This window comes from Lutzomyia longipalpis, chromosome 2, assembly GCF_024334085.1.
Source record: "Lutzomyia longipalpis isolate SR_M1_2022 chromosome 2, ASM2433408v1".
NCBI lineage: Eukaryota > Metazoa > Arthropoda > Insecta > Diptera > Psychodidae > Lutzomyia > Lutzomyia longipalpis.
Genome location: NC_074708.1, coordinates 17,923,584 through 17,935,363, shown reverse-complemented (window position 1 = coordinate 17,935,363; position 11,780 = coordinate 17,923,584). Strand labels below are relative to the sequence as shown.

Sequence of the window (11,780 nt, the reverse complement as noted above, 5' to 3'; positions counted from 1 at the left end):
TTTGATCCTCCGCGTTGTGCCAAATGTTGGGTCCTCCAGTGTTAAAAAAAAGTTTCCCGCCTTTTTATTTAACTTCTTCATTTTTCAGCACTTTCCATGCAGAATTTCTCGGCAGAGAATTAGCATTATATTCGAGGCGACATCTTCCGTCTTTCTTGTGCCCTAAAAGTAATAATTGCTATTTTTGACAAAGGAGATTTGTTTTGTTTTCTAATCGAGTTTTCTATACATTTTTTACGCAATTTAAGAAGAAAATTTGGGTGGGATGGATTCAGAAAATGAATTCAAACATTCGTACATGATGGAGAGTGTGATGGTTTCCGCAAGTGACGATATTGGATCAGGTTAGTATTTAGGAATAGAAACATCTAACTTAAAAAAAAAAAAGGGGTGCTAATGTTTGGGGGCACAATTTTTTTACAACAGACACTGTGGATAACTCTGATGACTCAGATGGAAACAAATCTTCCAAGCCACTGCGTGAGCAAGATCGTTTCCTGCCCATTGCAAATGTTGCGAAGATCATGAAACGAGCCATTCCGGATAATGGAAAGATCGCAAAAGATGCCCGAGAATGCGTGCAGGAATGCGTCTCGGAGTTCATTTCATTCATCACAAGTGAAGCCAGTGATCGGTGTCACATGGAAAAGCGAAAAACCATCAATGGGGAAGACATCCTATTTGCAATGAGTAGTCTTGGTTTTGATAACTACGTGGACCCCCTGAAGTTGTACCTGCAGAAGTACAGAGAAACCACAAAGATGGACAAGAACACCTCCAGCAGTGAGACGACCTTTGAAATTATTTCCCTAAATGATGATTTTGGTAAGAGAAGTCCTGCAAAGTTACAAAGAGGAAACTCCCTAAATGCCATTTGTTCTTACAGCTAATTCTCAGAATAATCAACGAAAGACCGAGATATTTGACCCATCCGTCAGCAATACAGTCCTCTACTACCAAAGTGACCATCCGCAGTTTCAGCTCTAAGAAAACTCTCCTCCTACGACCAAGGCATTAAAGATCCATTGCAAGTATTTTATGATGCTCTGGATTAGTTAACGTTTTGTTTCTTTTCATCAGCACGATGGATCTTAAAATTCAAAATTACGTGTACATTAAAAAGAAGTACTATTTAAATAAATTTTAGAGGAATAAAATGTCCGTGAATTCCACGACCAATCTAAAGACGGGAAGTAATGTTCAAAATTCTAGCTTCAACATTGAAAGGATTCATTTGAATTGATCCACTAATGATTTCTCAAAAAATTTCTAGGTAAGTTCTTTATTGTTTCATCTCATCATTTCTGTATATTAGAATAAAACTTTACACGCCCACGCTCGCACGCAATGCCATACAAAAGGAGGGGACTCAGTGGAGTCTGGAATCGCGGCATGATTCTTGTGGCAGGAAAAATGAAAACAAATCAATGAGGGGGAAGGTTACCTGTGAGGGTGCATCAGTAGTCTTCGCCGCGAGAGACGATCTCCTTGCAAGATGGGCGCAACATAATTGTATGCTCGTACTGAGCAGTATAGCAACCCTTGACGTCACATAGTGGTGGATATGGTTCCACAACACCCTTATCGCAAAGATCCTTGAGTGCCATCTGATACTTTGTGGCTCCAGCACGATCCAGCCAGCGCTTGCAGAAAGCCAATGTGCTGAAGTTTTTATTGATGATGTTTAGAAGCACCTTTGATGACTGGAGACGTAGCGGCACATATGGAGCCTCGAAGTTCTTCATGTAGTGACTGCAATCCATATCATCGTGCACCTGACCACGTCCCGTTGAACCGAATGTCTCAATGGCATAGAATTCATTCTCCTCCATGCGTGTTGTTTCGCCTCCCTTGACGATGGGCACGGTCTTGCCGGAGTGAATGCGATAGGGTCCAATTGAGTGCCCATTGAGGTTCCGGATGCTCTTCACCTGGTAGGTCTTTCCGTCCAGCTCAATTTCGTACGATTCCATAACTTCCTGAATGGCAGCGCCAATATCGCACAACCTAACGTCAATTCCTGCCTCGCGGATGCCTGTATTTGTGGCCTCTCGGACAGCTTCTTTGAGTTTGTCGTATTTATCGTTGAAAGTCAAAGTGAAGGCGCAATCGATGATCCTTCCACGGATGTGGGTACCAAAGTCAATTTTGCACACATCATCGTATTGGAGCACCGTTGTATCCCCCGCATTTGGGGTGTAGTGAGCTGCGCAGTGATTGAGGGAGCATCCCGTGGGAAATGCTAATCCTGCCTCGAGACCATTCTCGCCTATAAGGCGACGAGCAGTTGTCTCCAACTCCTCGCAGATCTCAATCATTGTCATGCCGGGCTTAATCCAACGCTGAATATGCTGACGCGTCTGCCGGTGCGCCTCGGCGGCGTGTCGCAAATCATTGTAGATGTCCAAATGTAAACGATCCAGGGCACGCTTCTCTTCATTTGTGAATCTATCCTTGGCTGTACGATCATCCACTAGCGTTGGATGATGCATAATCTCGCCTAATATTATTATTTTAAATTAATCATTCGTTCCATTCATAAACATTTCAACATTTAAGTTAGAAACAAAAATTTCCCATGTTATCTAGTGGTTAGGATACACAGAACAATGTTAGAAAACACACAAGATTGAAAAATTTTACCTTCCGGAAAGTTTCCGTCGAGGAAGAGCTTGGCAATCGGCACACTTGGTGGATCTGTTTGTCCATTGGCACCACCTTTCTTACTTTTGTTCTTCTTTTTCTTCTTCTTCTCACCATCTCCCGCTGCGGTGCTTTCTTCTTCTCCATCTTCCTTCTCTTTGGCACCTTCAGCCGCGGCAGAAGCTTCGGCGTCTTCTGCAAAAAATAAATTCCGGGAATCATTCCTCAAACACCCACAACATAACCTCACTCCGTGTCGAAGTTAATGGAATTTCCCCAGCAACTGACAAAGAAAACATCAATCATCCACAGAAATCCCTCATCCAGCATCCTTATCAGCCGGTAAGGAGTACTTCATGTCGAGAATGAGTCTTCAATGCAGCCAAATGCGGGGAAAAGGGCAAAAAAGACAAGCAATGCATGTGCCTAACCTGCTGCCTTCTTATTGGCCTTTTTCTTCTTCTTCCGCTTATTTTTGCTCTCCTCCTTGGTCTCTACCTCCTCAGTACCATCCTCAGCATCAACTTTCTCACTATTTTCCTCATTATTCACACCCTCCTCGCTGATTTGCATTTTTTCCACACTCACTTCCATTTTCGCGATAAGACCAAAATTTTGTTTTGCTCAATCTAACGAAGAGCCGATATTCACCGTGAAAGTAGGCCGATAATCTGCGAACGATTTCGACAGGTTATTAGGAGCTTTTGCACCAGCTAGCTTAATTTTCGCCTAAAGATGGAGCTTTGAAGGTGTCCAGAATAAAAATGCCTACCTTTTCTTAACAATTAATTTTTTTATTTATTTTGTTTTATTTTTGAGTTTTTTTTATTTCTTTTAATTTTTTTTTCTAAAATAAAAATTTTAATATTATCTTTTATTCAGTTGGAACCACATTGAATTTTAAAATAAAATTAAGATTTTATACATATTTTAAGATAAAAAAATATAATTTCAATTAAACTTTTTTAACCAATAAATGAAAAGATAAAATTCTTTAATTAAAAATAATTGAAAAATGATTTAAAAAAGTTATAAAAACACTGAAAATATGTTATTGAAGTTTTATAATTAAAGAATAAATCATAAAACAAATATTTGAGTTGTACAAAATTAATTATTTTCTCTCTTTTCTTAACTCTTACCACAAAACGCACAAAACATCCCAAAAACTTTGTCTTGAAGCTTTTCAAACATTTGAATGATTTGAATCTTTATGATCTAAGAATATCATTAATAAAACTTTCAATAGTTACAACGTGACTTCTTTAACTGACCTCAGCACTTTTCGCTCAAGGACTTTAAGGACTCACAAAAACATTTTGTATTAGCAAGTATCAAGTTCAATTTGCTAAATGTGATAATTTCTTTCTTTTACTCGAATAAAGGACGAACAAGGAGGAAATGTAATGACAAACAAGGTGAATAAATTTCCATGGAAAATGGATGGAAATCACACGGCCGTCAGGCAATTCCTTGAGGAAATTGCACAGAGTGAGATGGCCCATTAAAGGATCACAATGTGAGGAAATTGCGCGGGAAAGCGTCTCATTTTTCTGCGGCAACAGTGCGTGAGTCGTGCTCAATCCATTGGCTTTCTGTCTGTGAGCTACACTCAGAATGAACCGAAATTGTATGAGATGGCCATCCGCATTGTCTCCACTCGATTTACTCCAAAAAGCCACGCTGTGGAGGTCTTTCAACCTTTTGTTCCGAAGCAAACGCATTTGGTAAATTACATACATTTCCCCCCTCACACACCCATCTCCTCTCCATCACCCACACAACCCCCTGACCCCGCAGAAAAATGCAACGACAAATTCCATGACGAGGACGTGAATCCAGAACGGATCTCGCAATTGCTTTGCCGCACACAGCAAAATCCCGCCACTTGCTCAGACTTTCAATGGAATTTTGGCGGGAAGGCTAGTGGGAAGGGGAGGTGGAGAGGAATGGCGCGGCAATGGCAGGAAGAGTGACGGGAAAGACTGGCGGAAGAGCCACCACGACGGAACTCCTTCGTGCTTGCAAATGCATAACTCTCATATTTATTTAAAGTTTATCTTCCTGCTTTAAATTAAATTAGAGATTTCTCTTTATTGGGATTTATTGTTCTGTAAAAATTCACTGAAAAGCATGTATCTTAATTACATATAAATATATAATATCGCATGAAAATGTAAGAAAAAATCTCTTCAAAAAACTATAAATATACTTTTTTCTTTATATAATTAAACTTCTTTTAAACCGAATAATGTTAAAAGGCAAAACGTGGTTTTTAATACGATTTTCTCGACTAAACTGAGCTGAGCTGAGCTGAGCACCTTTAAGTTGGTTAACTAACTTTGATAAGCTTTTAGTGTTCATTTTTAAATTTTTTTTATCTATTAAAAAAAATAAATAAAAGGAATAAACATGGCAATGTCGATTAATTAATACGATTTCATAAACAAAATACTTGGTGTTGGCCACGAAGTGGAACACCAACTAATATATTCAAAATTACATTCTAAATTATAAAATTTACTAGGGGAGACCGGGGCTAATAAAGTCACTTAAGGGTTTGGAAAAAGCCTAAAATATCATATTTCCTAGCTAGATAGAACAAAATGATCTGAGAAAGAGTTATAGGGCAGTAAATTTCCTAAAGAAATGAGCTATACATTTCGTTTTATCTATTTGGGAAATATGATATTTTGACCTTATTCTAAACCCTTAAGTGACTTTTTTAACCCCGGTCTCCCCTATATATAAATAATAACTTATTTAATGTTATGTGTAAAAGCTCTCTAAAATCAATCATATTATTTTAAATATCTACATTAAAAAATAAATTTAAAAATTTAACTATTGACCGTGTTAACATGTTAAAATCGATAAAATAAAATAAATATTAAGTATAGGTATCATACAAAACCATCAATAGTGGTTTTCATTAAAAATTCGCCAGAGGTGAGAAACTGAAAGCACTTGCTATGTGGAATTGGCATTCAAGTCCGCACGTCAATCCGATTTGTGAATGTACACCGTGGGACGTTTTTCCGTTTGCCGGCGTGTCGCAATTTTCCCCGAAAGCCAGCGGAACGGTCACGCCGCGGTGGGGGACAAGCGTGAGGTGGGTCACAGAAGGAGAAGTTCGGAGCCGTGTTGATGCGTGTGCACCACCAGAAGCTCCATCGCCACCCAGCAGCACTCCCACCCAAACACTGTGTCGGGCAAGCTCAACATTTCGCACACAAAGTAGCGGCAGCAGTCTCTTTCGCGAAGTCAACCAAGTCGGTCACGCGCGCACGTCCCTCACTGTCCTCCGAGTGACTCTTTGGCGGGATTTTTTTTCTCACGGTGAATGCTCTTTTTTTGCACTCCCGTCTTCGGCACCTCACCAACTTCTCTCCAATCACTCTCCATTTCGCGCAATTTGGGGGCTCCCAAATGTATATGTGTGGCGTCTTGTGTGCGGACTTGAGATCGTAAATTCTGCAGGCAACCGCCTGAAAAGTGTGGGCATTGATTTTCGTTGTTGAAGAGTCCACACCAGACCGATCGATTGCTCTGGAGTTTTTCACATGCATGAAAAACCTCTCGAAACTCACGGTGTGGAATACATAACGAGGATCTTGAGACTTCTTTTTTTGCCTCTTTATTATTTTGAAGGCATTTTCGCGTGAAAGCATCAGTATTCATTCAAAGCTCGCAGTTGCAGAAGTGATAAACTGTGGAGTGCGTGCATGTGTCCTATCCACGTAATATATAACTACAAGTGTGTATAACCATCAGCCAGGTGGACCGACCGTGGTGCGTTGATGGAACGTGGTTTTCTTGTCGGAACATCGTGAGTGTGGACAAAGTGAAGAGATTTTAAGAAAAAAAAAAAAGTTCGCTGAAGAGCTGTGCGAAAAAAAGAGAACCTCAAGCACCTCTCGAACGGTCATTTGTAACCATCTGTGACGCGAGCAGCCTCCAGAAAAAAAGCTCAAGTGAATTTTCCAGAGATGTGAAAATGTTGTGAAGAGGCACAATTTGCGCGCCACGAAGGTGTTACAGTGTCAGTGAAGTTGCATTAAGAAGAATTTAAAATAAAAAGAAAAAAAAAAGAGTGAGATCTGCATCACCTGAAGGAATATTTTCATGTGCACAACCAAAGCCACACAAAGTGGAGTAAGACTAAAAATTGTTCATTGCATTCACTGCACAATCCAACAAGAGAGTCTCTGGGTCGACCACTTTGCTTCAGCTGATGTGAGTGATCGCAATCGGTGACGTTGGATTTTCATTAATGAATTCTCATTTAAAAGCCCCGCATACGTACTTTCTCGCCTCATTGCTATTGTGTCTCGTTACGTGAAAATATTCCCCTCAACTTGATTGTCTTTTTTTTGTACTTCTCACGCGGAGGCCCAATTAACACAGCTTGGGTCCTTCTGCATTGGGTACCGCCGCAGCTTTCTTTTCGCCACACTGCATATAGGTAACCTTTTGGTAGCCATTCTGGGCGGATTTGAGATCTCTGCGCTCTGAGTTTTAAAATCATTTGATCGGCACAGCTGGTTGAAGCTCACAAAGGGGCCCTCTTTTACGTGTGTTGTTGTATAGTCTTGTGTCGAATTGCGCAATGAAAGCACCAAATTGACCAAAAATAGCAGATATTAAAAAATGCAAAACGTTGTTTTTTTGAAAAATAATATTTTGAAATATGTAATGGAAAATTTTCAGAAGCCAACATCAAGGTATTTAGGAGGAATTGTCTCAACATGGATCGATTTAAATTATTCTTGTTCTTTTTTTATTTAGACTTTGAGGAGATTATTGGCTTGAAATTGAAAAAAAAGTTGATACCAGTCAAAAACGGGAATCTTAGGGATTTTTTTTTTAAATTATGTATGTTCCAAATGTTTTCCCGAATGAGAGGATTTTCCCTATTATAGCGGATAAACTTATTTATGAAAAAGAAATTTTTAAAAAAAGATTTTTTCCTATTTAAAAAAAATCAAAATTAAAATTATTTAGTTTATTTTTTAATTAAATATTTACATTCTACTGAAAAGAAAGCTTCCAATCCTTTTAATTAAGTTGAATACTTCTTGTAAATAAATAGCTTCAAAAGAAAAGAAATCAAAAAAAAAATTATTCAAGAATTAAACTTTTGCAAACATTTAAAAACAGCTGCGGGAGAAATAAAATAAAAATTCCTTTGAAAAAATTTTATGTTTCTTGCCAATGGGCTTGAACAAATTGAATTAACGCAATATGAGCAACAGCCAGACAGGTTCTCTCAGTTTTATGCTCACAGATTAAGGATATTATTGCGAGCTCTTTGAAACCTTTCTGACCTATAAAAAATGTATATAAAATTTGTAATCACAAAATTGGAACATGGCAGTTGCATTACTCCCCTAGTTTTTTTTAAAGCGCATATAAAATGCCATCTTTCGCCCTTTGAGGGAAAAAATGTTTTAAGGGTATAGCTATTTTCCAGGTCTGTCGCGCTGGAAAATGTTCAAATAACCATGAAAACTTTCATTCTCAATTTATGTGAATGCAAAATTGCGATTTTTTCCTACATTATTCGATTTGGGTCTCTGTCTGCCAACCACTTATCATTTTGCCATGTACCGCACGTCCCATGAGATGGGGCCTCATAGAAAAACATGATTCACATGTCTCGGTGTGTGCTATGTGGATAAAAATAATGTGCAAGAACTCGAGGCAAAGTTATGTGTACAAGAAGTATGGAGTGTAAGAAGAAAAATGAGCTACAAGTTTGACAATGAAGGTTAACGACATTGCCTATAAATTTCATTTTAAACACAGAATAGAAACCAACACTGTCGCTGTGAAAAGTCTTATTTGAGTGAAAGAGAGACCATACATAGCTCAATTTAGCTGAGAAGATTCTGGGTGCCTTTTGTAATATCCATCGTATTATACGGAGGAAAAATCAGCCATGTAGAGAGCTTTTAAATGAAAATTTTCAGGGATTTCCCAGTGATTTTCCTCCCTAAGTCAGGAACCGTTGAATCATGTTATGAGAATTCATGGGTAAAGAGGGACTCATATGTTAAGCAATTCTCTTTTTTTTGCAACCTACCCTCCTGACCCCAAGGGTTCATTTTCCTCTTGTGAGCTTCCTCGACAACCCCCGGGGCAGAAAGCTCTCGCCTATCTCGTAGCTTTTCGCGCTATTTTCTCTATGGGATTATGGTTTTAAATATTAAAAGAAGAAACCTCCCCTAGCTTAAGAAAACTTAGCTAAACCATCTGTCTTGTGAGATGGCTCCGAAATTTAGGGTAGAGCGGAATGAGAACAGGGACTGCGGAGTACATGAAAATCCTGCATTTGAAGGAAATTTTCCCACCACACCATACCTTCCTGGGGAGTCGAAGGAATTGCAACCGTGCGGAGACGGAGTTCATGTAACATTTTCAACCATCCCTGGCACTTGCACATGAGCGTAATTTTGTGTAATTTAATGCAGATATTTTCTTATTGTTTTACACTTGCATGTGACACAAAATTATGCACACGCCTTCCATTGCCCATGGTGTTTGTATTTGAGCTTTAATACTTATTAATCATAGGAGGAGAAAAGACCCCAATGAGTCAATAAAATGCCCATTTATTGTGTGTGTGAGCCATTCTGTAAAATGTTTCATGGCAATAATTCAACTTTAATTGCACTTTTTGCACTTTTATTAGTCACTAACTAATAAAAATGATGCAGTGGACGTGGAAATTTGTATTTTGTCCCCCTTCATAATCACCCAAGCTCAATACGCCTTTAATATCTTCATGCCACACTGCAATTACTTTCGAATCATCTTACACGGTAGTTCAATTGCATTCTCTTTGGTCATTTCATTACATCTTTGAACTTTTTGTACTTATGTGGAGTTCTTCTTGCTTCTTTGTGTTCTGGATTAATTATTGGAAATTAATGAAAATCAAGATTGTCTCATAAAAGCTCATTAATTTCATGTGGCAGTTATGCTTGGCATACATAACTAAAAGTCTCAAGACTGGTTTACATCGTTTGGAGATCAATATAAAAGTCTTCTTTTATTTATTTTAACCATTTTAGCATGAGGTTATAAGCATACAAATTAAATTTTATTGTTTTCATGAGTATTTTTTATTTAATTTTTTTCTTGTAATGAAATTTTATGTTGTATGAAAATGGCATTGCTGCATAACAATATATGTACATGAAAAGGAAAGCTTCATTTTTTGGTTTAAAAAAATGGAACTTTTCTGCTAAATTTGTGCAAAACCTCTGCATTTTTCTAGCTATTCTTTACCTATCTGTGGAATAAAATACGCAACTGAGCATTCAATTATAATAGAACAATCCTTGAAAACTAAGAAGCTTAAATCCTTATCTGCAGGCAGATATAAATATTTATTACACACAGGTAGCAACAGCGAGACACTCTTTAAAGAAAAACTCTCATTAAAAAGCACAAACTGGAATACTCGGTTTGTTTGTGAAATCGGAATAAACTGTGCTCAGAATGATTGTTACAGAAATGCTCAACTATTAATTCGTAATAGCTATAATTACAAATCGTGATCATTTTCTTCCCTGATTATTTGCATGATGATTGATGATGGACACACGCAATATTATGTTTCATTGACTAAAAAATTTAAACTGAAAATTATAAAGCTAATGGTTAATCCCGTTGCTTTTGTAATGGAAGTCCAGTGAGACTAGAGGGTCGAATTTGAATTTTGTATATACATAGGGGAGGACGGGGTAATTTGGCCACTTTGGCGGTTTTTGGAATATATCAAGCAAGTATGGTAGTATGAAGAAAACCAAATAGCCCTATTTTGTAGGAAATTTTCCGGCCTACAACTTCCCCATATAACACTTTTCTCTATCTCGATGAGAAATGGGTGAATTTTCCATTCTCCTGGACCCTTAGCTTAGTGTCCAAATTACCCCGAGCACGGGTAATTTGGACACTTTGGCGCACAAATTATTAAACATGAAAATTTTTGGACAATAAAAAAATTTTATTTTTTCGATTATTTTTTTGGAAGATAGGATATTTATCTAAGATTGATTTCCAGTAATTTTCCAGATAAAAATATTTAACAGAGCCTCAAACTTTAACATTTTCTGAACCATTAACGGGCAAAGTCTAAAAAAGGCCATTTTTCAAATTATCGTTAATTTCTTTTTTTAGTTAAAATTTTTTATCCTACTTTGCTTATAATCTGTAAGAAAACATTAAAAGGCATAACCACAATAAATATCTTAAATGTGCATCGGAAAATGTGCCGGAAAAACTCAAGTGGCCAAATTACCCCACTCCAATTTTCCGGATAAAACCATTTCCACAGGAAAATCTGTTTGCGATTTCGGAAAATGGATGTCACTATCGTGTTTATGATGGATCAATGACCCTTAATGGCTTAAAAGTTAATTTTTAAGTGTTAAAAATTTTTCGAAAATGACGTACATTCAAAATGCCAAAAGCACTTGAAAAAGTGAAAAAATGATTTTTATCAAATAAAAGAAAATCTAATGATCGGATTTTCCTCAAACTTGGTACGATTGATTATTTCTATGGGGAGTATAAACTGTGGAGAAATGGATTTTCTAGCATTTACCATACTTGAGATATTCCCATTAATGACTTTGCCAAAGTGGTCAAATTACCCCGTCTTCCCCTACATATGTACACATGTACCTTCAAGCTTTGGAGTTTGTTATTTAAATAAGTAGTATGAGGAGGAATTTTACTAAAATACAATTTATGAGATATGTTGTCGCGTGTTATGAAACATTATTTTCTACAAACACCTAAGTACACTACATGTGGACCTGCACTGTACATCTGCTTAATATTGAAAAAAAAAATTGTGTCTAAATAAGTAATTTCACAGCAAATGTTTCTTTAAAAATCCATCCATATTCTCCCATAGTATGGTAATCTACTGCACATGAAGCTAAAGTACATATACTTTAGTTTTTTTTTTTTTTAACAAATATCCATTCATTGAAGATGCAGAATCAACGATAAAATTAAATCTCAATTCTTTGAACTACATCTCTGAAAATTTCTGCTCAAAAAGCAAATTGTTTGAATGTTATTTCTTGTGCTGAAAAGGAAAACTGAGAGAATCCCTTCAA

General features: G+C 37.3%; 3 protein-coding genes across 4 annotated transcripts in view; 2 read left to right on the top strand and 1 right to left on the bottom strand.

The window, feature by feature from the left end:
- Positions 1 to 153: 153 nt before the first annotated feature.
- Positions 154 to 1,157, top strand: LOC129791085 (uncharacterized). The gene is made up of 3 exons (XM_055829011.1): positions 154 to 344; positions 427 to 825; positions 887 to 1,157. Exons 1-3 carry the CDS (start codon positions 266 to 268, stop codon positions 985 to 987), a joined length of 579 nt encoding a protein of 192 aa, XP_055684986.1. The 5' UTR covers positions 154 to 265; the 3' UTR covers positions 988 to 1,157.
- A 109-nt stretch (positions 1,158 to 1,266) lies between these two features.
- Positions 1,267 to 3,312, bottom strand: LOC129791084 (methionine aminopeptidase 2). Its single transcript, XM_055829010.1, has 3 exons — positions 3,075 to 3,312; positions 2,644 to 2,838; positions 1,267 to 2,500 (listed from the first exon to the last, which is right to left on the bottom strand). Exons 1-3 carry the CDS (start codon positions 3,235 to 3,237, stop codon positions 1,458 to 1,460), a joined length of 1,401 nt encoding a protein of 466 aa, XP_055684985.1. The 5' UTR covers positions 3,238 to 3,312; the 3' UTR covers positions 1,267 to 1,457.
- Positions 3,313 to 5,894: 2,582 nt separating this feature from the next.
- Positions 5,895 to 11,780, top strand: part of LOC129791083 (lutropin-choriogonadotropic hormone receptor) — a 53,214-nt gene continuing 47,328 nt past the window's right edge. For both annotated transcript variants that reach the window (XM_055829007.1, XM_055829006.1), the window contains exon 1: positions 5,895 to 6,879. The gene's annotated coding sequence lies outside the window, so the exon portion shown is untranslated. The remainder of the gene's footprint in view (positions 6,880 to 11,780) is intronic.